Source organism: Embiotoca jacksoni, unplaced genomic scaffold, assembly GCF_022577435.1.
Source record: "Embiotoca jacksoni isolate LCO1_2020_lvr unplaced genomic scaffold, fEmbJac1.0.p SCAF_3, whole genome shotgun sequence".
Taxonomy (NCBI): Eukaryota; Metazoa; Chordata; class Actinopteri; family Embiotocidae; genus Embiotoca; species Embiotoca jacksoni.
In genome coordinates, this window is record NW_027185381.1 from 9,692,289 (window position 1) to 9,718,827 (window position 26,539).

At 41.3% G+C, this 26,539-nt stretch overlaps 4 protein-coding genes across 4 annotated transcripts in view; 3 read left to right on the top strand and 1 right to left on the bottom strand.

The window, feature by feature from the left end:
* Positions 1-3,555: 3,555 nt before the first annotated feature.
* Positions 3,556-5,140, top strand: szl (sizzled). Its single transcript, XM_069163425.1, has 4 exons — positions 3,556-3,851; positions 4,042-4,208; positions 4,360-4,452; positions 4,571-5,140. The coding sequence occupies exons 1-4, from the start codon at positions 3,571-3,573 to the stop codon at positions 4,879-4,881; spliced, it is 852 nt and encodes a 283-aa protein (XP_069019526.1). The 5' UTR covers positions 3,556-3,570; the 3' UTR covers positions 4,882-5,140.
* Positions 5,141-5,341: 201 nt separating this feature from the next.
* On the top strand, positions 5,342-7,517 carry LOC138205942 (prolactin-like). Its single transcript, XM_069162327.1, has 5 exons — positions 5,342-5,360; positions 6,214-6,392; positions 6,534-6,635; positions 6,793-7,004; positions 7,325-7,517. The coding sequence occupies exons 1-5, from the start codon at positions 5,342-5,344 to the stop codon at positions 7,515-7,517; spliced, it is 705 nt and encodes a 234-aa protein (XP_069018428.1).
* A 499-nt stretch (positions 7,518-8,016) lies between these two features.
* Positions 8,017-12,430, bottom strand: dbx2 (developing brain homeobox 2). The gene is made up of 4 exons (XM_069163174.1): positions 12,163-12,430; positions 11,240-11,323; positions 9,140-9,324; positions 8,017-8,600 (listed from the first exon to the last, which is right to left on the bottom strand). Exons 1-4 carry the CDS (start codon positions 12,404-12,406, stop codon positions 8,409-8,411), a joined length of 705 nt encoding a protein of 234 aa, XP_069019275.1. The 5' UTR covers positions 12,407-12,430; the 3' UTR covers positions 8,017-8,408.
* Positions 12,431-19,780: 7,350 nt separating this feature from the next.
* nell2a (neural EGFL like 2a) overlaps positions 19,781-26,539 on the top strand; it is a 79,925-nt gene continuing 73,166 nt past the window's right edge. The window contains exons 1-2 of the mRNA XM_069162173.1: positions 19,781-20,204; positions 20,530-20,658. Of these exons, the coding sequence (XP_069018274.1) occupies positions 20,153-20,204; positions 20,530-20,658 (181 nt within the window). The 5' untranslated portion in view covers positions 19,781-20,152. The remainder of the gene's footprint in view (positions 20,205-20,529; positions 20,659-26,539) is intronic.

The following is a 26,539-nucleotide window of genomic DNA, read 5'->3' on the forward strand; positions in this document are numbered from 1 at the left end:
ATGTACAGTGGTGTGAAAAAGTGTTTGTCCCCTTCCTGATTTCCTATTGTTTTGCATGTTTGTCACACTTAAATGTTTCAGATCATCAAACAAATTTAAATATTCGTCAAAGATAACAAGTAAACACAAAATGCCGTTTTTAAATGAAGGGTTTTATTATTAAGGGAGAAAGAAAATCCAAACTCACATGGCCCTGTGTGAAAAAGTGTTTGAAGCAACAACTGCAATCAAGCGTTTGCGATAACTTGCGATGAGTCTTTTACAGCTGTGGAGGAGTTTTGGTCCACTCATCTTTACAGAGTTGTTGTAATTCAGCCACATTGGAGGGTTTTCCAGCACCAACCACCTTTTTAAAAGGTCATGCCACAGCATCTCAATAGGATTCAGGTCAGGACTTTGACTAGGCCACTCCAAAGTCTTCATTTTGTTTTTCTTCAGCCATTCAGAGGTGGACTTGCTGGTGTGTTTTGGATCATTGTCCTGCTGCAGAACCCAAGTTGGCTTCAGCTTGAGGTCACGAACAGACGGCCGGACATTCTCCTTCAGGATTTTTTTTTTGGTAGACGGTAGAATTCATGGCTCCATTTATCACAGCGAGTCTTCCAGGTCCTGAAGCAGCAAAACAGCCCCAGACCATCACACTACCACCACCACCATATTTTACTGTTGGTATGATGTTCTTGTTCTGAAATGCGGTGTTACTTTTACGCCAGATGTAATGGGACACACACCTTCCAAAAAGTTCAACTTTTGTCTCGTCAGTCCACAGAGTATTTTCCCAAAAGTCTCGGGGATCATCAAGATGTTTTCTGGCAAAAATGAGACGAGCCTTCATGTTCTTTTTGCTCAGCGGTGGTTTTCGTCTTGGAACTTTGCCATGTGGGCCATTTTTGCCGAGTCTCTTTCTTATGGTGGAGTCATGAACACTGACCTTAACTGAGGCAGGTGAGGCCTGCAGTTCTTTGGATGTTGTCGTGGGGTCTTTTGTGACCTCTCGGATGAGTCGTCGCTGCTCTCTTGGGGTAATTTTGGTCGGCCGGCCACTCCTGGGAAGGTTCACCACTGTTCCATGTTTTCTCCATTTGTGGATAATGGCTCTCACTGTGGTTCGCTGGAGTCCCAAAGCTTTAGAAATGGCTTTATAACCTTTTCCAGACTGATAGATCTCAATTACTTTCTTTCTCATTTGTTCCTGAATTTCTTTGGATCTCAGCATGATGTCTAGCTTTTGAGGATCTTTTGGTCTACTTCACTTTGTCAGGCAGGTCCTATTTAAATGATTTCTTGATTGAGAACAGGTGTGGCAGTAATCAGGCCTGGGTGTGGCTCCAGAAATTGAACTCAGGTGTGATAAACCACAGTTAAATCACCTTTCATGTTGCTCTTTCAGTCGTAGCTTCGAGCTATCTTAACTGGCGTTTGCCAACTATTCTATTTTTGAGTGGCTTTTGTTTTGTTGTCTTGTCAGAACTACGGCTCTGAACCAGATTTTGAATTTTCTCTGTAAAAACAAGATCTTTTTCAGTTTCAGCAATGATTTTCTAAATCATGGGGATGAATTGCAAAGTCCCAAAACTATCAGTGTGTTGTTGAGGCGATCGAGAAACAGACTGACAATGTGGTGATTTTTAAAAAATGGCGCTTTTGGCAAAAAAATAAACCTAAACAATAAAATCCAGCAAATATGATGACTTCGAACCTCTCGAGTAGTGTAGTTTAGTATTGTTTTGGTCTCGGGTGCAGTAAGATACAGTCGTCGTCGGTTTTCGAGGATAATTTTGTAGGCTGGACTGTCTACATGCAGGCAGGTGCTCAACTACACTATCACCTCATAAACTGAGGTAGGGGCAGGCAACTCATTATCAGGACAGACATGGTGTCTACACGGCAGCCATTAGGCCTAACAACAGACCCCTGCTGGGCTCCTGGCAGGGGGAGCTTGTTAAATGTGTGGACCTATTGTTCTCCCAAATTGGTCCGTGACTCTAATTGCCCAGTTAGTCCCCTCTTACGGGGGCTGCGCTCGTCTACCCGAACTGGAACCAGCCTGCGCTCATCAGATCAGGCTGCAAGAAAGTTGGCTTAGCTGGGGCCGCTGGTTGGAGGGTTCTGGCTGGTTGCATGTGCATTGTCTTCGTTTCAGACATTGCTGGTATGCAGCCACAGAAATGAGAGTACGGACAATCGTGATGTCATATCTGAACCTCCAATGACCGTAGGCAGTGTGGGATAGAGCCCTCTGATTCATGAGGGAAAGTCCTCAAAAGGCCCAGTGCCATCAGGCTCAGATAAGCATCTAAATGTGGAGACAGGCGACATCCAAACAAATACGATAATGCTTTCATGTGGTTCTTAAATACATGAGACTGAAAGAACGAGACAAATGAGTGTCTGAGCCTTTGGTCTGCATCTCACTTACTCATTGTAAGTCGCTTTGGATAAACGCGTCAGCGAAATGAAATGTAATGTAATGTAATCTCAGGATGAGATCTCTGGTCTCTTCAATGGGATGTTGGCATGTTTTCACTTTGATTGACAGCAGATGTTGCATGTTGCTTTCTTGTTCATAGCATAAAATACAACGTATTCAAAGCACAAAGAAGTCTATAATATATTGTCTCAAGGTGGTTTTCCTCTCCTACACCGTTTTATATACTTTTTTTTTTTTTTTTTTTTTTTTTTAAGGCTATATTTGTTCTGGAAATGACACCTCGATTCCTACTGTATAACACAGATCTTGTTCATGGGGAACGTCTGGTCACACGAGTAACGTGCATATGCACATGCATAACATGGTCGTCTCTGCTGTTGCATTAAACGTAAGGACAAGAGGTGACCTGAAAGTATTTTGCATGTGGATCTGAGTTTGTGTTATTGGCACATCAAAGCCAGGTGGGCCAGAAGAGACGCTGCTTTGCTAATGAGAACTGGAGGCTCTGCTGATGAAACACTCCAATTAGGAAGCAGGCACACATGAAAGAGGCTGGCGGTATGAAGGAGACTCCCTGTCTGTCTACTGAAACCTCCGATTTTCTAAAAGAACTTTTAAGAGATGCAAAACAAAGGCTCTTTATTCGATCTGGTTGGTTTTACATATACTAATGCAAAATAAAAAGTAGGATTGTGTTATTTTTCACTTATTATGCTCAAAGCTGGGGGGGGGGGGGGGGGGGCAAAACAACATTTAAGACACATCATTCATTTTGATTTTGATTGTGGAAACACACCAAAGGTTGTGTCCTCGTCAGCCCAGTATTGTATACTTTAAAGACCAAGAGTCCCAGCCCACACACCCTACATCAGCTTATTGCCCCCCCCCCCCCCACCTCCTCTGTCTGCGGTCATCACAAAACAAGCCGTTGTCTCCAAACACATCGTCTCTGCGTCTTTGATAGGTAGTTGATAACAGACTTGCAGACTGACGGGGCTGGCCGACCTCGCTGTATATAAAGCCGGCCGCATCAGTCGACTAGCCATCTAACGACGGCCGACCGACATCGAGCAACCTCCAGGAAAAGCTCCTTCACCCTGTGGACTCTCAGGATTTTTTTTTTTTGCGAACCTCTCAGTATGGCTGTGTTCCTCACTGTGGCGCTCCTGGCTACGGCGTGTCCTTTGCTGGCATTTGACATGGGTCAGTCCACTCGTTGCGTCGCCATCCCCAACCAGATGAACATCTGCAAAGATGTCGGATACTCAGAGATGCGGCTGCCCAACTTTTTGGGCCACAGTAACCTGGAGGGCGAGGTGGTGCCACGCTCAGAGGACTGGAAGCCCCTGCTGCAGACCGGCTGCCACCCTCAAGCCCAGGCCTTCCTCTGCTCCCTCATTGCCCCAGTCTGTCTTGACACGTAAGGTTTTTTATTATTATTATTATTATTATTATTATTATTATTATTATTATTATTATTATTATTGTTTGTTCTTTCTAAATGAAATACCCTCCAAAAGTTTATAAAACACAACCTTTTTGTTTTGATCTATATATTCATCACGATGGCAGGAATATTTGCTCACCGTTTTGGTCTCTCTTTTCTTCAGATTCTTCCAGCCTTGCCGGAGTCTGTGTGTGGCCGTGAGGGACAGCTGTGCCCCGGTGCTTGCCTGCCAGGGACACCTGTGGCCTGAGGCACTTGACTGTGATCGCTTCCCTGCTGAGGAAGACATGTGCCTTTCTCCCCATGCAAAATTTAACGACCTTGCTAAAGGTAATGACCTCTAATTATTAAAAAAAAAATGTTGCTTTACTTAAATGTTTGTCATCCCATTGGCGGACTAGATGAGCATGTGCTTGCTCCCTTAGGTTTCTTTTAATTTTATTAAATTATGGTTATTTATTTTAATTTTTTTTTGTCACAGTCCTACCCAAACCTGCCTGCCAAGCCTGTCCCTCTTTGGAGGAGGCTCCTGCAATGAAAACGGTCTTGGATGCTATTTTTCACCACGACTTTGGTAAGTTTTAAAAATCCTTGCGGAAAACGGTGGTGATTTAATGCGTGTCGTTTCGTTTTTTTTCTGTGTCACCACAGTCAATTTTCCAGGTAATAATATTGATTTCTCTTCTCCGCAGCGGTGACAGCCAAACTTCATCGTCTTCGCCACCCGACGGGAGAGCCGGAATTTGAGATTGACGGCCGGGTGGAGTTTATCCGTCAGGGGCCTCTGTTGCCTTACGACACCAGACATCTCCTCCAGCAGTGGTTCCTCATCAACCTCAGCTGTGCCAGCGGCCTCGTGCGTCCCGGCCGGTCACAGCTTTACGTGCTGACTGGTTCTGCGCAGCCGGACGGCGCCCTCGCTCTCACTCTCGTCTTCCCTTGGCACAGAAAAGATGCAAACATTGCGGGGGCCATTCGCAAGTGGAAGCGCCACAGATGTTGAATGGACATTTGAAAAACTGCGATCTGCGTTTGGAAGTGTAAGAGTCAGATCAGGACGAATGTCTTAACCATTCCTCATTTAAAAGGGCAACGATTTAGGACATCGTCAAGGAGGAATATTGAGATAGAGAGAATGCATTGGAGTGTAAAGGACATCTGTAAAGAAAGATAAATGAATATAAGAACAGAGCTGGACTCGGACAACACCCTTTGCTCCCATCAGCAACTCTTGTCTCATTTCTGCTTCTTAGCACACAGTAATTTGATGCACTCAAACCTGTATATAATATGAATAAATGTAAAATGATAGTAATTATATTTTCTATGAGGATAATAGTGTATTTATGGCATCTTTTGTGTGTATATATTTTGTGAAAAAGATGACAATAAAACATTTGTCCTTTTAAAACTACTTTCCTGGGTATTTTTTTGATGTTTAACACTTTTGCTTTCCATACTTCATGGCCTTGTTATGGACCAGTATATTAATTCATTTAGTAAGCACAAAATAAAATTCCTTATACAGCAAAGAGCAATATGTAGGTCTTCTAGGTTTTTTTTCCCTTAATATGTATGACTTGACACCACCGAGCACGTCAGACCACACCAGGGTTGACGAACGATGGGCGTGTTTAGCACGTTGTTTAAAATGTATTATTCATTTTGGTGTTGAACTCGTCACACATGATGAACAAAAAAAGTAAATGCTTAAATATTGTTTGTTGCACTAGTGAGTGCTGATTATCTTAAATGTTTGAGTTTGTGTTCCCTCTGAGATGGTTGAATTGCATATTATTTTATATAGAATAATAACAATATCCCACTTGTAATGTGATGTGATGCTTAATCATGAGAAATGTGTCATTTCTATATAAAGCTGCATGTAATCAGTTGAAAAGGCTGCTTCTTTTTTTTTTTTTTTTTTTTTTTTTTTAATGAAATGAAAGGTTTTTTTTGCTTCATAAATTAATGTTTATTACTTTAATTTGGCAAATTGTCTGAGCCAGTTGTCCACTGTGTGTAGCACCTTTTCCGCCTGGGTTAGTTTTGTCTGCTCTCAGCTAAGCGGTTAACTCGGCGAAGCATATGACGTGCACAGAAAAATCCAATTTGATCCTCTAAAAAACATTTTCTTTTATCAGCTACGTCATCATTGTGTATGTTAGCCTCTGCCAGAGTAACTCTGGTGGCAAAAGAGCTCTACACATTATCTGGTTCTCACTACAAGAAAGGGACCATGGAAAAAGTTAAGATCGCAAACACAAATGAAACGTTTTAAAGTCATGTTGTGATTTTCGGTGACCTAAATTGTTTTGTTTTTTCCCCCCATCAGTTTGGTTTGCTGTTTTTGTACTGATTTACCTGGACCCTTCTAAGATGGCTGGCACTGTCCCCATCTGTGCTTATGGGCAGGCTGGACGCCGCGTCCCTTCGCTGGCAGATCTCTTTGACAGGGTCATACAACAGTCTTCAAGAATGCATGGCATCTCCAGTGACCTGCACTCTAAATTTGTAAGTGTTTTTTTATCCATGCTTGACATCGATCATCCATCACCCTTTGTCTGCCATTCATTCATCATCAATCACCCTCATTTGAGTCGACTACTTTTCAAGCTCTGACATCAACTGCGTGTTTTGTTTCTGGCGGCTCAGGGGCAATATTTATTTCCTAACAAGAACCTGGTAGGAAAACGGAGGTGCCACACATATGATATCCAAACACCAGATGACAAAGAGAATGCACAAAGACTAGGAGTGAGTGTTCATGTTGTAAATATTCCATACATATGGTTTTGGCTTTGCCTGCACATAAGTGACATCCCTGTATTTTGTCAGAAATAATAGCAAGGTCATTTTACACGGCGCCTGGAATGAAGCTCTTGACCACCAAGTGATTTTCTTTCACGGACAGAGAGAACAACTGACCGAAGTGATTCTGAGGCTGCTGGAGGCCTGGAGTGACCCCATGTTACAGCTCTACTGGAGCATGTCTCAGGATCAGAATCAGGACGTCTACCCCTACAGCTCCAACAAGCCACTGGAAATCATGGATATGGTTCAGGAGCTGAGGGATGGAGTGGAGAAAGTGGCAGAGAAGGTAAAGATCCATGAGCTTTTAGATGTGCTTTGTGGTCATATCTAAAGGTACTCTTTTAAAAAAAAATTTATATAGTTTAAGGAAACACATTCAAAAGGCTGTATAATGCATGTAGCTGTTTGTAACGTATCACACTACAGTTGGAATTTATGACTTTGTATTCACTGCCAATCTGGGACAAGTACATTTTTTAATGCCTGCTGGGTATCAAATACAATTATGGGAAATTTACATAATATTTATGAAGTATGTCTCTTCTCAAAACTCACATTTTATTTGTATGCGGTACTTGAAGGAATAGTTCTTAAGCTTTCATTCTGTCCACCTCAGATGAAGCTGGAGGGAGTGCTCGGTGTGCTGTGGGTTACATCTCTCCAGAGAGTTTGATCCCCTCTTCTGCTTTTTCCTTCTACAAACGAGGAGAACTCAACTCAGTGGACCGTCATGACCTCATCTACTGCTTCCTCAGAGACTCCAACAAAGTCAAAAATGACCTTCGTATCTTGAAATGCACCACCCTTCCTGGATTGGACTGTTGATAGTGATAACAAAGCCTAGTGAGTTATATTGAAATCTTTGCCAGAAAATAGAAATGTTTTTTTTTTGTTGTTTTTTTTCCTCATTTTCTTATAACTACACTTTCTGTCCTTCTATCCATAATTCATTTTAGGTGTGCAATTTACTGTGGACACTTTTATGTGCTTCTTACATTATTATGGCTGTAGGTAATTCATCATTTTTTCTTCATGGCACTTAGCATAAAAAAGTCATAAAAATAAAAACTACGTTTATCTTCATTATCGTTTTTTTTGGCCATTTTCTTGTTAATGGGAGAGCATAATATTAGAGATGATAAATGGTCTATGGTAGAGTGTTCAAAAACAAAAAATGATTTTGCTCTAGATTCCAACACAGTAAGGAAAAGCGATGAGGAAATCAGGATTCATTCTCTTTATTTACAGTTGATCTATACATTCAAGATCATGAAAAAAAAAACATATTTACAAAATATAGTAAGCAAAATATGACTTCCAAAATTACTTGGATTATGAGCAATGTTTATTATTATGTGTAAAGCTTACCAAAACATTAAACATAAAAAAAAAAACAGTCTAATATGCAAATGCAGTAAATGATGTGACTCTGAGTGTGAATTTTTCCTGGAAAGATTTGCCAGTTTAATAACCATGAAATTGCTTACTGGAGCCAGTCAATTGCTATGAGACTATTGACCAAGTAGCTGAACCTAATTACATTTATAATGCAACTACACGTGACATACTTTGAAAGAAAAAGTTAATATCATCAGTGTTAGTCTTCACGGACGATGTTTTCCATCCATATATTTCTAACACCCTCACAGTAGTCTTTTTTGAGGGTTTTGTGGAAGTGAGAAAGTCTCTTGTTCATCTTCCATTCATTGATGCCTCTCATGTGTCCCTGGTACTCTTCTGTGCTGGTGATCTCTCTGTTTTTGCATTGGTGTGACTCTGCGTTGGTTCTTCCTCTTCCTGAGCGAGACCTCGAGCCATGAGCTCATCCATGGGGGAGCGAATATTTTGAACCTCCTTCTCCCTACAGTTTCGCCACTTCATTCGGCGGTTCTGGAACCAGATCTTTACCTGAAACGGCAGCAAAAAACATTTTGGTTCAGTTTGTTTAGTCCATTCATGTTTTATCTATGCTACTGGTGTAGCTCTAGGGATGGCAGTATCTGTCAGTTCTCTATTTTGGTTCAAACTGAAGTATCTAAAAATGGATAGCTGTGTGGTTTAGTGCAGACCTTGATGGAGCCCTGCCTTGAGCAACAATACTACTGATTTCAGTGATTCCCTGACTTTATTTGAAGCGCCACCTTTCACTTTACCTGTGAAAAATGGTGATTCTCTGACTTTTCATGAAGTGCAACCATGAGGTTCACATTCATAATGCTAACCATTAGAAGTTAGCATGATTACTAGATGAGGAAAATGTAAACATAATACCTGCCAAACATTAATATCTTAGTGTTGCCTAATGGGCTCGACAACTTGCTGTTATAAGTGTGCTGGCTGTAGACTGTTAACCACTTTTAAACCAATAATCATGTGTAATTCTGAGTATAAATATATATGCAGTTGTCTGTTTGGTTAAAAAATGTAGGTCATTCCAACTCGATTACCTGTGACTCCTTGAGACTGAGATCGGCTGCCAGTTTGTTCCTGTCTGTCTTGCTGATGTACTTCTGTCTCCGAAAGGTTCTCTCCAGCTCCTTCCTTTGCTCTTCAGAGAACACAGCCCTCCTCAGGATCCCTCTACGTGATTTAGGGCTTATATCAGCAGACCACATTTGAATGTTTGCTCCCTCTGAAAAATAAATTGGAACAAAAAAAACAAAAAACATATTTAAATGTCAGTGCATTGATCAGAGTTTCATTTTCAGGCCCTGGGTGTTCAATGGGTCATTGATTTGTACAATAACGATCAATGGCGGATTTGCAGATCATAACAATCACAAGATCAAGATTAGCTTCCAAACAATAGCAGCCGGGTGAATACAGAGGTGGTCTAATATACCTGGTTCATGTCTGCAGTTTTTCACAATATGGATATTTTTAACTGAATGATACATAATTGATGCTGTGAACAATCAATATGAACTTTACCAACCGTTCCACATTGCCCATCTGTTCAAAACAAGATGATGGTTGATTTTGTCACAATCACTTTATCACTCACATTTGATTCCTCTCTTTCTGTTTGTCCAATTTAACAAACTGGGGGTGACGAAAGAGAATAGAAAGCCATTTCAACTGAGAAAAAAGAGATTTGGTGACCTGTGAGGAGCAATCCCACGCTGCTTCACTCACAGGTGCACGCACAACAAAAGTCAAGTGGAACAATTTAACCGACCCATTCAACGTTGCCTTTTTAATCTGTACGACAAATCTGCACATAGACCACCTCTAGGGAGCACAAAACAGGTTTGGACATGCTTCTCACTTCTCTATTGGGGCTCAATAGCTTTCACTTAAATAGCTGATTACCAGGTCATTCCTGGGCAACGTGTGTGTCTACCCTAGTGGGCCAACTATAGAGCCCTGTGGGACACTAACAATAGAGCTGTTCAATGGAAATGCCATTACTCGATGGCTCAGTGGCCCAACACTAAATCTTTTCTTTTGCAAGTTTGAAGCCAGTTTGTATGTGAAGATGAGCTCGAATAAGTCTATAAAAGTCACTTTCATTGAATGCTTTATGTCCTAGTCAAGAGGTCTCCAATGGGAAGGAATGAGAGTTGAGGGACAGGAGAAAGGAGGGGGGTCGGCGAACCAAGCTCTTTAGCGACACAATGGGCGGGGGATGTTCCTCGTCCAGCCCTCTTCTGCAGAGAAACGGGCAGGTTTTTTTTGTGCTCAGTGGAGTTCATTGCTGCAGTGAAAAATTGCAGTGAGGTCGCGTGTGGATGGTGGAGTGAAAGTGCCAATTGGTCACGGCCCGAGTTGGCATTGTTTTGTTGCTGGGCACTGTGGGAAAGTGTCAACCCACTAAGAGGACTCCAAGGACCTGTGGGATGAGGGCTTTCTGATGTGTGCTATTTTCCTCAACTCTTGACAGCCATCACAGGAGACAGCAACTAATAACTTCCAATTGCTGAGGAACAATGCCCAAATAAGACAACTGTTTGACTTAATTCTACCAGAGCTTGATATAGTACTCTGCACAAGTCCTGAATGATACACAAGGAACATTTCAAACGCAAATTTACATTTTTACATTTACATGTCAAATGCAATCCCACTTTATGTGGTTTATGTGTGTATGTTGTCACATTTCATTCAGCTTGACAATAATTTTTTTTTTTTTTTTTTTAAATTAAAAAAAAAAAGAATTTCACAACCAAACTCATTCATGGACTGAGGGAGTGCAAAGCTGTGGAACATTTCACCTTACTCAGCAGTCAGAATCTACAACTGGCAATTATTATCTTAACATGACAGAAGACAAGATGTGTATTAGCTCTGCATATATGCGCTGGTAAACGTGTGTGTTAGCAAGTACAAAATAGGGGGCCTCTGGGACTCTTAAAAGCCTTGCAACCCACCCTTCTTCCCCTTCCTAAACAAGCCGTGAATGGTTATGAATAGAGCTGTGCAGAGTTGAACGGAGAATTAGCTCTTTGGCATTGCATCAGTAATTAGCTGTGGAGAGCATGGGAGACCCTGCTGCTCATGCTTAAGAGAGGAGCTGAGGCATTGCTGATGAGGCATAAAACACTCACTGGAGAAGACGGGAGGGGGGCTGGACCCACCGCAGCACGCCAACAGATAGTGCGGGCTCCGCAAGAAAACACTGCTCAGCACACCTGCAAAGGTAGATGGTGACAGTCAGCTGTGGTCATGTGATAGCCAGGTGGGACGTTTTGCTCGAATCGCAGACAACTTCTAAGGGCATTTGGAGACCTAACTTTGTCGTATGTATTGATTAGAAATCTCTCGTATTTGTAAAAAAAAAAAAAAAAGTTTGCAAGATAAGTACAAATCTGGAAACATTTGCTTTTGCTTAGCAAAGCCGAGAGTGTTCAGATTGTTTGTGTATGTGTCACTGGTTTTTTTGGTCGTATTGCAAATTAACTTTTGTTCAAGTTGAACTGACCTAATTTATTAATACTTCAGTTTAATTTTTTTTTTAAATGTTCTGTTAAACATTTAAACAGAATATAGTAACATGATGTAAATGTTGTTAATAATTGATGACAAAAAAACAACTTATTCTTAACTCAATATCTCAGTATTTATTCATTTGTTTTGGAGGATTCTGCAGAGCATTTTTTCATTTTACATTTACATTTGTCTGTCAAATTTACAGAAATCTATCTTTGGTGGCAGCATGAGACAAACCATGCGTAACTGTGACATGCGTATGATCTTACTTTAGATTGTATAAGGCCGATGAATAATTTCTAGCCTAGAAATGAAAGTTAAACAATTTTTAATCATTTGTAAATATTTACTAATATTTCCCCTCCACATACATCCAGGATTATAAAGAAAAGGAAAGAGCAGGAAAAAAAAAACTAAACTAAACTAAAAAGCACTGTGTGATTGTGAAATTGTAACTTCACATATTTAAAACCCTTGACATAATTTAAATATATTTGATTTTCTTTTAAAACTGTGCTTGTATGAAAATTAATATTTTTACCTGAGTGTGGCACAAGTGGTCCAGCCAGGTCTTTCACCTGCTGAGGACTTTGGGTCTGGTTTTGGTAGGCTCCATGCACCGGGCCCCAGGTTCTTCTTGGGCGTTCACACACTGCTCGTCTCAGGTGTCCGCTTGTCGTCCCTTCCGGGCGGGCTGAAGGTGTCTGAGACTGTAGCAGATTGTCGATAAGAAAACTCTTTCCCGAGCTCCCAAAGCCTGGTAAAGCAGGAGGGAAGCCAGCCATATTCCTCCTAGTGCAGCTCTGAACTGAGACCATCCTGCTCACACAGTGACCCGAGCACTTGAGTTCTCTCTTTAGCAGTCACAGCTCCGTGACACTAAATTCTCCTTTAATCCCTCCTTGAGTGACCAGGCCAACTTCATTAAACTCTGGAGAAAACAAAAGTTCTCTGCTCTTCCTCTTTCTGGCCTGCACTTTGCTTACTGCAAAGTGCTGTGTCCTGATTGGCTGAGAGTCTCTAATGTGCTTCTCAATTCAGATAAGGCTGGGGCCTTTCTGGAGTGGCAGAAGGTGGGTCTGACTCATTCATTATGTCAACTAGCCTATTAAATGATAGACACCAGAGACAATGAAGCACTGGCGAAAGTTTAACATGCACCAAACAGTCTTCTCCAATAGTAAATAGTTTGCTCCATTCTCCTGCCTCCTTCAGAGCTCCATTGTGCTCCGTGCAAACCTCTCAGCAGTTCATTTGCAATGTGCTCTTTTTCTTTCTGTTTCATTTCAGAAGCTCTGCTCTGAGGGCTTTTCTTGGTGGCAAAAGGATTCAAAAACAGGCCTAGTCTTTTTGAAATAGTGTGGGTGGACAAAGTTGTGACTTTCTCTCTTCAAAAGTCATCAGCAAATAAAAAAAAAAAAAAAGTTTTATTTGAGAAATTACCCACTCTAAGGATGTCTTACATGACTTTACGAGATCACTTGGATTATCTTTATAGGTTAAAGTTTAATTAACATTTTATGAAATAAAAGATTTCTGTGGATGCAACTGTGCTTCTCATAATACAGTTTTGACTTGGTGTCTCTGAAGCGATTTTTCTGAAACGTTTCTGTAACGAACACGATGTTGTTAACATATAAATGAAGGATGAAAGACAACCTTCCTAACCGATACTTTTTTGTGTGTGTGTGTTGGTGACTGTTGTGGTTCTTTTATGGCCAATCAGTCAGAACTTTAATTTATCTTTACACAGGGGTTTACATAGTGGCTCCACAGGCAGCAGTAGATTCAGTCTTCAGTGTAGTGGTCGTACAGGTTGCATATTTGCAACTATAAAATAAACGGTCGCACAAACACAGACACACACATGCGTGTAATGTTTTGCAATAAACACATCCAGTGAGAGGCTTGTGTAACCTTTAACACTGCAACTAATGATCCTCAACATCGTAATAGAAAGTCCAACAAGAGGGGCCACAGACCCGGAGTTTAGGCACAGTAAACAGGCATATCCACACTAGTCTGGCAGTGTGTGCGTGTGATGGTGGGGGGTGACTGGGAGCTCAAGTCTGCGCGTGTAGATACCTCATGCTGAGCATGGAAATTGGCCCAGACAGCTCAGCCTATTGTGTGATGGCCAGGGAGCCAAAGGTTGCTTGTAATCAAATTTGAGGTTTTATTCCTCAGACTGGTGGAGAAGGCACAGCGCTCTGTCACATGATGAGTGTCAGCAAGTCTGCGTGCACTTTCCACTTTTGTGTAGTGTGTGTGTGTGTGTGTGTTAACATGCTCCTCATAGACCGATGGCTGTGATAGCCCCCCAAAGCTTTTTGTTTGCTGGAGAGTCATTTGTTAATATGACAGAATGAAAACAGGAGGGAAGCCCAGACTGGCCTCCAGTGCTTCTCTTAACTGTATTTGTTTAGACTTTGAAAGGATCCCCATTGTGCTCAAGGTATGTTTTATGTGATAACATTAAGGATATTTGTTTGGTTTATTCATGCGGCCCCACCTTTCTCTCCCCCAAAATTAGCCTTTGGGAAACAAATGAGACCCTGTGGCAGGTTTAAAAGTTGTTACGAGCACCTCAACCCTGATGACACTCATGAGAGCATTTTCTTTTCCTGTATTTAACTTATATTTCTCTGTGTTCACTGACGTTTTAGGTAGAACCAGTCTCACGCGACTTCGTGCACATTTTGAAAGGCATCGTTAAGAGCGTATCATTATTAAGATTCACCACTGTGTAATTAGCCAGATTCCAACAGCGCTCTCCAGGAGAGGGAGGTATAATTAGGCTATTCTTAAACAGTAGGTCTTAGAAACACCCTGAAGCAAGTTCATGTGAATTTATTTGATGTCCATCTCTTTTTAGAAATGGAGGGAAAAAGCTGGGGTCCCTTATTCAGAATCCTCACAATGGGTCTGTTGAAAGCTAGCACTCTGCAGACCGGCTGAGATCCCTTTTCTCTCTTTCTTAACCCCACTAAAGCTCTTAAAAAGATACCGGCCCATTGCACACGCAATTGATATTCCACCACTCGAACTTAATATTGTGAATGGAGGGCCAGGTTCTATGAATCAGGAGGACAATGCGCTTAGCTTAGCAGCAAACTGGCACTTTGTGTGCGGTGTCCATGCCCCAGAGGAGGAAGTTTCTAATGTGAGCCCCACAATTGTGTGTCTATAGAGTTCTAATGAGCTTCTGTATGCTGAGTGAATGGGTGCGGGCCATTCACCAAGAGGACCCAATGAGCCAGCTCACTGCACACATTCACAATAGGATCCAGGGGGAATGGGAGTGGTTGTGTGGAGCCACTGGACTGCCCGGACAGTCCATAAAAGCTCAACATACGTATCACTATGTTTTGATTAAGAGTGCGTCCATATCAAGCTGTTTACAGTTCTTCATCTGAAGTCTCTGTCCGTACGAAGCCTGTGTTTTTCTCATCAAAAGAGGCACATTTTCCAAAATGATCACAAGAGCAGTTAAATGTTAAAATGCCAGTTTAGTGTCTTATTGTGTAACTTTCACACAACATTGTAATGAGCTTATCCAGTCATGAACAGAGCAAGGTTATCAAAAAAACAAAAACAAAAATACTGCAGTGTAGAACCTTTAGAGTACCCTTAAGTCAAAGCCATCAGTGATAAGTTTTCAATAAATTATGTAGCAAATCAATAAAATTCAAAACAGAACATTTTTGGGGGCTTCTGTTACTGACCTTTTTTTTGTTTTGTTGAAAGAACAGAGAAATAATAGTTTGCAAGGGAAGCAGCATGAAAAGACTGGAAAGCTGAGCATCTAACAGGATATATTTTATTATTGTTTTAATTAGTAGTGCTTGCTTATTTCCTGGGGCCAGTGCTCATTGATCTCATACTAAAAGAAGAACTATTTTACCTGACCACAATTTATTTCCACAGTGTGAACTCACTAAGAAAGAACCAGCTGATTAAAAATTTTTAAATGTTTGTTCGTAACACTGTAGTATCTTGATCTAAATATCCCTGTGATACAGTGTCAACAAATGCGCCACATTATGAGCTCCACAAAGCTGCTCCTTTATCGCAAGGGCCACAAAACTTTATTAAGGCAATCGGGCTTTGCTTTTTTCTTTGCCCTGGCGCACATTTAGGAAGACAAACAGAGTCATCTCTACTGTCGGTATGAAATATCCAAAGAATGTTTTAGAAGCAGGTAATGTCTATGCTGTGCACTGTTTTTAATTAAGATCGTCCCATATCCCAGGGTGGTACTGCTCTGTAAATCAGGAGAGATTAGCACCACGGTAAATTTTCATCGCTTTCTTGGCCCCATCAGTCACCAGCTCTAACCTTTGACCTTAAATATCCTGTTAGACACTCTATTTCATTTAATTGTCTCACGCTCTAACTTGTACCTGCAGTAACTTCGTGTTACTCATTTGTCAGGTCATCAAGTATTTAGCCTTGTGATGGCCCTAGGGTGACACTGCCTGTCTGACCTCAGTACTGCTCCACTGTGATAATGTGGCTGCAGTTCACGGCCACGCACACAAGATGGCACTGAGCGAATGAGAACCATCTGTGTTTCAGCCGACTGGACTCAAACTCAAGAGTCAGGTTATGTCTAGCTTTTTGCAGCTGTTACAGGCTTTGGTCCTCTTGACAGAACAGCAGCATCAAAGGCCTCAAAATGCAACTAAAAAAAAATTAATAGCATATAACTGATTGCTGTCTATTGACATCACCCATGCTTTGAATCATATAGTTAGAACGTCCATTGTCTGCTTCAATTAAATCACAGTTTTCTTCATATTTGGATTCATTTGAAAACGTTGAAGCATAACTATTAACGACATTACTGGACAGACTGATGCAATGAATCATTCTGTCTTTTTGTATGACGCATGAATGTCAAATTAGAAAGACAGGCAAGGTCAGTATAACATAGCATTATGCAACAAATGAATCCCAAGAGAGCCCAGTGGAAACGAGCCAGATTTTTCTGCAGTGCATTCAAATCCTGGCACAGCTACTGCAAGTGATTCCATTTTGTCTATGGCATTAGTATGTCTATATGGTGGAGTTATGGCCAAAGTGAATAAGAGCCTAAAAGCTTTGTAATGCATCATCCATCTGGTTCTTTTAGAGATGAAAGAATGGACTTGTACTGTTCTTCTGTCCTTGCCCTGAGAGATTCAGTGTGTGTGTGTGTGTGTGTGTGTGTGTGCGTGTGTGCGTGTGTGTGTGTGCATGCACAGCAGGAGAGTAGGCATGTGTTGGCACTGTGTGCGTTTATTACTTTTCGTTCTTTCCTGGGCACATGCTTTAATGACTCTTATTTTCCTGATGGCACTTTAGGAAATGACAACTTGTGGGCAATACAATGTAATTACATTTCCTGTGCGTGGACCCAGAAGAACTCTAGTATTATTAATAATGAATAGAGGGTTGGGGGCCCTTTCACACAGCAGATGGAACACTGTCCGAAGAGCCATTACTTGCCTTTGTTTTTTATCAACAATAGCCACCCATTAGCGACACACTGGACACACAAACAGGTTATGTCAATTGGCGACAGATAAGGGCCCATTTGTCAAAACACATCTGTTTTGCAGGAATCATCATAAAAAGAAAGCATGTAATTGGCATACATGTATTGAAGGGGAGGCTGATCAGTATGACAAATATGTTGGTGTTAATCTGGGGTTCTTGGGATGGATCTGAGCACCACATACGTAGGATCTGGAACTATCCCCAGAATCATATCTGCTGGCGCCCACTTGTCAGAAATACTTCAGCAGACCAGCCCAGCCAGCAAAAGACTCTCCCTGCGATTCAGGGATTGGCTGGAGTTTGTTGTGGTCTTGGGATTGCCTCTGAACAAGCCTGTATAAAAAGGCTTCATTCATGTCCATCTGGCAGGAAATTTATTAGGATTCAGGGAAAATATACCCGTTTATCATCCTTTAAAAAAAAAAAAAAAAAAAAAAAAAATCACTGGCATGGCATGGCTACTGATAAAACGGTATGCTTTAAAATGATAATTGGTCCCATGGATGAAGAAGATGCAAGACGAGTTAACAAATATTTAAACGACAAAGCGTCTGTGCTCTACAAAAAGGCATTAAAACGGCTGAGTCACACGGGCAGCCAAGCACTCCATTTTAATTAATTTCCACACCACCTGCTGAAAAGGCTAACTTTAACTTTCCTGGAGGACTTAACTATTTGAAGGATTGAGACTGTCTGCTTACAGGAGGTCACAATTCAGTTTCCGTATTGATGACACTCGCATGCTTTGAAACAGTTGGTAGTTTCTCCATCAACCTCTACTCTTCGCAAGGACAGAGAAGACAGATGGTTTAGAAGAGGAGCAAAGGGCGCCATCAACGTCAACAGGAACAAACATTCCTGACGGAGGAGGGGGAGCTGCAACACCATTTATCGGCTGCTTTTAATGCCGTCCCAGGCAGTTTCACACCGATTGTGAGAATCGATGTGAAACAATTCAAGAGACTCTTGACTTCCATCATTGGTATATGACCTTGACAACTCCTGAGACCTCATGTAACATCAATGTGAACCCACCAAAGAGGTTCAAATGCTTGCAGAGCCCAACTTATATCTCATAATTATTGTTTTTTTTTTATTCATTGTTTTACCCTTCAGATCTCAGTGGACAAATACAAATGTGTTGCTTAACTATCTCGCCAGTGCTTTTCATGCAGCCATAAACTAGTTAAAAGTTAGTTAAAACTCTTGTTAACTATGCTTGTTAAAACTGAACTAGCATGATAACTACACTCAACCAAAAATAAACACAACACTGCACGTTTTAGAGGGGCCTTTTTGGGAGTAATCATGCTGTTTAATCAGCATCTTGATGTGACACTACTATCAGGTGGCAAAAGTCTGAATCACAAATTTGTGAACAAAATTTGAGAGAAATGAAACTTTTCTGTGCATAAAAGAGACATTTTACTTCAGCAAAAACACAAGTTTAACGAAGATATTTTCTGTTAAGTTTAGTTGGGAGAAGAAAATACGGTAGTTAAAAGTGAATTATCATGCAAACAAGTATGCTCGTTTAAAGTGAGAAGGAAATTATGCTCGTTAAAAGGGAACTATCAATTCAAATTGAGAGAGAAATATACAAGTATGCTAAACTGCTAGTACCTAAATATGGTTATTTAACAATTTACATTTTAACTTAGGCTACATGTTGCAATTTTAGATAGGCTATTTTGTGTCACTTTTCATGAATGTAGGCCTAATTTAAAATCTAAAACCCTCCTAGTTACATTAAAAAAAAAAAGCAGAAAGTGTCCAGTCAGATATGTCAGAAATATCTATCAGCCCTTCAGTAAAAGCATTATATTAGCAAGCTAACTTTGGTTTTGTCCGTTAGGTATGCAGTCGTCTAAACAAGATGAAATACAAGAATCAGATTTTATGGCAATGGTTGGGTTTCCTGCTGATGTTGCCATGGAGACAGCGCCGTCAGTCAAACCAGACAGTCTGAAATATTGAAGCAGTTTTTGAGTAATTTTAAATATTCCAGTTCACCATGCTGAGCAGCCTTGAAACTGGTCAAACTAAACAATAATTTTAACGTAAAGTTTGATTCCCCCTCTCCCCCAAACATAAACTGTTTCTTATGTAGTCATTAATATTAGGCTGTGTCAAAGAGAAATAGCAACCTTGGGTTGGTTTTTTTTATGTTGCTATAACAGAATCAAGTAATGCAAATATTATTTTTGGGTCTGTGATTTCCAGATATAATTTCTTAAAATTGTAAATCTTAAAACTTCCTAATGCCCGTCTATGCACTGACTTTCTATTTAACAAGAATTCATTCATTGCAAGTGTAACCGAACACTCTCCATTTTACCAATAGTGCCACACAAGGAAACAATTTTAATTTACAACCCTGTCACATAAATGACTATTTTCCAATCAGTGATTGGGTTACACTATGATGTTTAAAAAGTCAGGTGTGGTTACAATCCCGTGGATTCCTGTCTTCTCATCTCCGTCCACGAGAGGGCTTTATAGTCCCTGACTCTCCCTCTCCCTCTCTCTCTCCTCGACAGCTCCTCACTCCTCTGCCTTCCTCTCTCCTCACTCCTCTGCCTTCCTCTCTCCCCACTCCTCTTTCAGCGGCGCAGCTCTCACTCACTCTGCTGTAGGAGCGTCTGTTGAGCTGGTGAGGCAGGGCAGCTCCCTTCGTGCGTCCTCGGTAACCCACCTGTGCCGCGGATGGTGCTGATGGAGCAGATCGCGCGTTACATGGAATAATCTCCGCATCGTTACTATTTGTTTTGTCCTCTGGATTTGCTTCTTCTTCTTTTTTTTTTTTTACATTTTTTTTTTTTTTTTTTTGCATCATTGGGCATCTAAAGTTGTGATGATGCCTCCGCTCAGCATTTGGGATTGGTAATAGCCTCCTGTGCGAGGGTGATACATCATTCGTATGTGACTGAACAACACTGTCTCTCGGAAGTGGATAAATCATGGACTAAATTTTTTTTTATACATTCACCATGGGATTATTACAGCTATTTCTGGTTCTCGCCATATTCTGCGCCTTCTCAGGTAGGACACAGCGCTGTCAGTGGTTTTACAGTAACGATCTCTTGCAACATGTAGCCTTAAGACGAGATATATGGGCGACAGTATGATTCCAATTATTTTGAATAACTTGCCAGCAATGCTTTTCAGAAAAAAAAAAAAATCAGATGCACTTGATCAAGCAGCTTGTACAGTACACAGTACAGTAACCTCCTATGTCTTCCCCTGACACCAGCAGGATTTTTTAAATCACATTTTTATTTATTTATTTTTTTATTTATTTTTTTTAACACAAGTGTCCTTTCATGTTCATCACAATGCTAATAATGTCACTGTGTTTGTAAATTAGTTGTAGGTTTTGGGGTCGACCCTGCCCTGCGCATCAGCGTGTTTGATGAACTAACGCTTGGAGAAGGCTTTGATGGAGTTACTCAGGTCCAGGGGTTCCACAGCGAGTCTAGAGCTTTCCACTTTCAAGGTACTGTAACACACATTCAATGTATTTCTGTCTAAAAATAACGTGAAACAATGCTGACAGACTGCTTTAAAAAAAAAAAAAAAAAAAAATATATATATTTTTTTAGAACTGTTAAAAAAAACCCATTTCTGTCTATTTTTACATTTTGTTTACACAACTTGCAAGACTACCATGACGCAGTAATCCATAGATCCGCTCCTCCAGTGAGCTGCTGCTTGATGGAGGGATTTTTTTTTTGTGTGAAAATGTCAGATCATCCGATAACACGGCAGCCTAAACGCCTTTATGTGAGTCTTACTGTCCATAGCGTAACTGTGTAACAGAATCTAAGCAGCAACACAATGGGGATTTTCGGTTTTAATGAGAATGAGCTTGGGGTCCTTTAGACTGCCACCTGCCTGAACAATAGGGTTTATTAGGGCCTCTAGAAAAAGTGGGGCGACCAGGGCAGGCAGAGTTGGAGAGTATGGGAGGATCACGCAAAGGAACATAGAATGAGTGAGTTTAATCAGATTAGGCAGGGATGAAATCCTGCACTCATGGAGATATGGTGATGTGAGTCTGGAGGGGGCCCCCTGCTAGAATTTACCCACTGGTGATCTTCTGGGGTGTGTTAGTAGTTTAAACAGTTTTCATTCCCAAAATGTGAATGGGCAGCAGACTGAGTCAGATGTCGATGTTGTCGGTTTAAAGGCAGTGTAGGCTAAATATGTAATCTATGGTATTTAGTAAATGGCACCGTGTCAAATGGAGTTGTCAAAGCTGCAGTTGTGATTGATGTCTTTTTCTACATACATTTTTTTTTGTGTGCCAGTTTTACATCTTTGTCATTTGATGTCAGACACTTATTAAAATCCAAATGAGACTGTTAACAGCCCCATCACAGGGATGGAGATGTCTATCATAACCCAGCCCCATGTAACAACAGAGGAAATTGCTTTTGGTTCCCAGATCAGTGGCAAAACCAAAGATGTGGCGACACACAAATCTTCACTGGGAGGATCTCATCACGGATCACATAATGTACCAAAGTGACAATGTTGTTTTGGGACAGAGAGACACCACAATCACTTGTCGACATTTTTCTTTTCCCCTCCCACCTCGTTGATATCTTCTAATCTCCTTGCACAGCCGCTGAGACAGCAGCACTTCTGCATAGAGCAGCAACTCCAGTATCTTTGTGAAGGCAGGCCATTTGATGTCCTCTGTGTAGACAACACTCAGAAGTGCTCTACCCAGGCAGGTAGCAAGAGGGAAGGAGAGAGACTACAAGGAACAGTTAGAGAGGGATAGAGAAACAAAGACAGTTTGAGAAAGAAGCTCCCACAGCTCTTGTGTTGAAATGAAAAACTCAACTCTCCCGCGACTGGCACCTCTCCATCTTTACGCTCTCTTATTTTCCTGCTTTACCTTTACTAAGTACATTCAGTCACCCAGGCGGAGAAGGTGGTGTGTTATTTATGGCAGAGCTTGCCTCCATCCTTCATTTGGGTTGTGCGTTAAGTCAATGATGTTGAGTGAGCGGGGAGGCAGACAGAGCCGAACCGGCAAAGTAGACCTGGGTCTCTGCTTGTTTGTGATCAGGAACAGACATTCTGTGAAGAAGCAGAAATGAGTGAGGAAGCTACAGCAAAAAAAAAAAAAAAAGCTGTTGTAGAGGAAAAGGAGGAGAGAGAGAGAGAGAGAGAAATGCGAAGCAGAGCTGTCTGCCAGCTGTTTGATAGACTGTGCTGATTCCACATGTATGGATGCTCGGCTGGCGGGACCAGCAGACAGGCCCACGGTGACATTCCGACGCTCATTAGATAGCAGGCAGAACATATCCATGGCTGTCCCCTCCACCGCCTGCCTGCCCAAAGGGAAGGCTGTTATCTCTGGGTGCTGTGTGGAGGCAAGAGGAGGGGTATAGCTGCTGAGAGCTGAAAGAGAAGTAGCAGAAGGCGAGAGTGTATTCACGGTATAGAAATGTGTGCATGTTCATGTGGGGATAAGTGAGTCTGGTGTGCTCCATTGCTGTTTCCATATCTTTGTATCTCTGTCTGCCAAAGTGTGTGTTTTTTTTGTGTGTCTGAGAAAGAAAGAGAAAAGCAGTGGGGGGATTGCTGTTTAGCGCACCCCTGCTGATGCTTTTGAAGGTGGCTGTCAGCTCTACATTGCATGGCATTAGGAGAGGTGGACCTCAGGGACGGGCATAATAGAGAGGGAGAAAAGCCCCCTGGCTACACTCCTCTCGTGTCCTGATGTGAGGTGATACTCAGCCTCACCAAAAAAAAAATCATCATGTCATTAGCACTTCCCCCACAGTTTTTAATATCCAGACATCCAGATATCTCTGTGTATACAAGCACAGGGGCCACACCCAGAAGCACTCCCTTCCCCCAACACATATACGCCCACACTCTCTCCCTCTCTTGCAAAAAGCATATGGACCAAACTCATTCGAAGTGCAAACAACACAATTGCTAGAAGCATCCTTTCAGCTGCAGTGCAAGACTCTCCTGTAATTGTATCTCTCTCTGTGTGTGTGTGTGTGTGTGTGTGTGTGTGTGTGTGTGTGTGTGTGTGTGTGTGTGAATCCCATCTATCTCAGAAGCTGTTTTTTGCTCAGACTGTTTGAACTCTGCCAGCGAGGTGTTTCTGTGCACGTTGTGGTGATGATGTCCCTGATTGCAGCAACACTAAAGCGTAACTGGATGGAAGAGACTCATTTATAATACAGCCGTGCTGCGTGCGCGTCTTCTCTTGTGCACGTGTGTGAATGAAGGAGGAAGACGATGACAGGCGCACTACGTGTGAATGCCACTTTGTTGTTCTGCATTAATGTGTATGCGAGTGTTTGAATGGGAATTACAATTGTGTGTTTCCAGCGTAGAGACTACACTTACCAGCTGCCGGCAACAAGGATACACTGGTGTACTGAGCTATAGACAGATGTAACAGTTTGCAGGGCAGTTAAGTCCTTTAGCAGCAGAGCTCAGATTCAAGCTTCCATATCAGAAAGCAGTTTCTGTTCTCTGCTGGATTGTACTGGGCAGGTTCTCTGTTAGCTCTGAGGTTCTTTTTAAGAGTATATTCACTTTATTTGTTTGTCGTAATAGGGTTGTGTGGCACACTGCAAATACACTAAAAAAAAATCACCCCTATTATAAAGAAGCAAAATAATATTTAATGTAGGGAAATGCACCACTATCATTCAAATAAATAAATAGAAAAATCTGCACAAGCAAGGCATTAAATTATTTTTTAGACTTGACTCACTTGCTTTAATAGGGCATCACCACAAAATAGGGTGACTTGTGAGTGAGAAATGTAAAAAGAATGGTCAAAGTCAAAGCAGTAAAAGCTGAAATATGCTGGATTTTTTTTTTTTTTTTTTGTGGGCCAAGATCGAAGATCCTTCCTCGAGCCTCATGCTAATCAGTTGTGTTTATTGCCGGAGATAAGCCCACAGCTTCAAGTTTTTGTTGAAAAGGTTTCATTTAATATTCATCATCATATCAAAGATAAGATTCCTCCCTCCAAAATAATAGGCTGTCATACTGTACTCAATGACTAAATTTACTTTGACTTGTATAACTGGTTTAGACTCAAACCTTCTTGTTAAATATGAACAATAATACTCTCAGTTCAGTTTTACATGCTTGCAGCTATTTTACCTTCAATACAACTTAAGGTAATATCTTCAAAGATTGCTCCATAACAAATGCAAAAACTCAAAGCATAGAAAGAAAAAGGCCCTCAGCCTTTTTTCAGCGTGAAAGTTAAGATCCAAAAGTTCACTGTTTTTATCCTGAAAGCAACATATAACCATAACAATATGTGCAGTACATAACAAAGCTTTATTTGTTGTTAATTGTTACTCCTGTCCACACTGCACTGCAAACAGATCCATTCCTTAGGTGATGGGAAACAAAGTCCACAGTCCTTACTCTGAGTAAAAACCCAATCCAAAGTTTAGCTGAAGCTAACATGAAGCTTTTTAAGTCAGACAAATCATTTGGGTTTTTCCAAAGTTAAAGACTTCTTTGTATGCAATTTCCTCTTTGTGCTTCCACAGAGTGTTTCCTCGCTGAGCCACAGTCGAGGGATGGTAACACAAAGAGAGAATTTGATACTAAAAAGACTAAGTTTGGAAAATACCCAACTGACTTCCTAACTCAGACTGCAGAAGCCTCACATTAGTTTAAGCTGCATTTTTGTGTGGAACAAAGACTGATGATTTTGTCCCCAATCACTATTGTTAAAATTGTTTTAAGAAGGAATGTCTTTGTGTCAGTATCAACTGGAGGAATGATTACAGCTACCAACAAGTGTTTCAATTTGCATAGAGGCATATGAGTACTCTATTAGGATAAATGAAACAGAACCAGGAGGCTATAATAAACACAGATGCTCTTTCTTTCAACATTTTTTTTTAGTACAAAGTGTAGTTTTCTATCTATATATCTGCCCTATTCTTTCTAAAACTCATTTTTATAAAACATTCTGAAATAATTGTCCAATTTGAAAAACTGTAGAGCGTGACATATAAAATAGCTTTACGTTAGTCTTTGTGAACCTGTGGTGAATCTTTAACTGCCATCACATTTTTATCTTTCTAAAACTGAACCAAACAAAATGTTCAGTCAAGATAAGGCAGGTGAAAACCACCTGATGTCTATTAGGTCTATTGCTGAATTTTATAGCTAAATATAAAATGAACCCAGTTCTTTTGTAGTTTTATCTATATTCTGTTGCATTTCCCCAAAAGTTAGCGAATCTTTCCAACCTGATGCCTGACATTATCCCCAACTCCCTGTGGTCAAAGTCACTTTTGCTCGCTGCCTTCTGAGGCAAACCTGATCCTACGTTCCACACAGGAGCACCAGTGAACGTGCAGGGAGAGATATTTCTGTCCCCCCAGGGCAGTTATACAGTTGGGTGGCTGGAAGGCTGTCATTAGCCCTGTGTATATGTGAATGTCAGACAGGCGGTAGGAGGCGATCGGAGAATTGGGGATAAATTGCTGGCCATAGCAGTCCTGGAGGTGCCCTTGGCTCAGTTTAGTATTTGTTCCAGGAGAGTGGAGACACAACGGGGGGAGATGGTCTGCCGAATGCAGATTGCCTGAGCGCTGTGGAATATTCAGGAGCTGTAACGACCAGTTTTTGGGGGTTGGTCTCTGTATGTATGTGTATGTGTATGTGTATGTGTATGTGTGTGTGTGTGTTTGTGTTTGTGTGTGTGTGTGTGTGTGTATGTGTGTGTGTGTGTGTGTGTGTGTGTGTGTGTGTGTGTGTGTGTGTGTGTGTGTGTGTGTGTGTGTGTGTGTGTGTGTGTGTGTGTAAGCATTCGTCTTCGTGATAGCCCACCTGACTGCATATCTCTGCATCCGTCCCTGTTTTTGTGTTGACTCGATGTCTGTTTGGAGTTGTAGGCCAGCCAAGATGTCGGTGTTGTTAGTGCCTGTGTGTGTCTGTACGCGGTGCAGACTACACCTGTTAGTCTACGTGTGCTCACAGAGGCGTGTGTGCTGACAGTAATGAAGGGTTTGGAGTTTGCTGCCGGTGGAGAGTTTATCATTACTCTAATCCCTCTAGAGAGAGATTCTATTCGCTAACCCTCCCACACATTCCCCTTTGCGCTCAGGCCTGCAGATAAAATGTCTTGTTTGAATTATATTCAGTCATTTTTCAAATTGAAAACATTATCCATTAAGGACATTTTACACAGTTTATGGTAGTGTTTTGTTCCTTCCTTCCTGGTTATACGGACCACTCTTGGCTCCATGTGTTCAGTGCATCTCATGGCTCACCCACTCTTAACTGGTAGCAAGATTGCCTATTTGGAAAATGTTTTTGAAGAGTTGTTGCAAAGATGTAGGAGGTGTTATTCAGTTCCG

Bases quoted from the DNA above. Each gene is read 5' to 3' on its own strand.
- dbx2 (XM_069163174.1), bottom strand. From the start codon at position 12,406: ATGGCTGGCTTCCCTCCTGCTTTACCAGGCTTTGGGAGCTCGGGAAAG. The intron at 11,324-12,162 runs GTAAAAATATTA...CTACCTTTGCAG, and splicing joins ACCACTTGTGCCACACTCAG to GTGTGCTGAGCAGTGTTTTC. The intron at 8,601-9,139 runs GTAATCGAGTTG...CTGCCGTTTCAG, and splicing joins TCAGTCTCAAGGAGTCACAG to GTAAAGATCTGGTTCCAGAA.
- LOC138205942 (XM_069162327.1), top strand. The intron at 6,636-6,792 runs GTGAGTGTTCAT...TTTCACGGACAG, and splicing joins AGAATGCACAAAGACTAGGA to AGAGAACAACTGACCGAAGT. The intron at 7,005-7,324 runs GCTTTGTGGTCA...AGCTGGAGGGAG, and splicing joins ATCCATGAGCTTTTAGATGT to TGCTCGGTGTGCTGTGGGTT.
- szl (XM_069163425.1), top strand. From the start codon at position 3,571: ATGGCTGTGTTCCTCACTGTGGCGCTCCTGGCTACGGCGTGTCCTTTG. The intron at 4,209-4,359 runs GTAATGACCTCT...TTTTTGTCACAG, and splicing joins ATTTAACGACCTTGCTAAAG to TCCTACCCAAACCTGCCTGC. The intron at 4,453-4,570 runs GTAAGTTTTAAA...TCTTCTCCGCAG, and splicing joins TATTTTTCACCACGACTTTG to CGGTGACAGCCAAACTTCAT.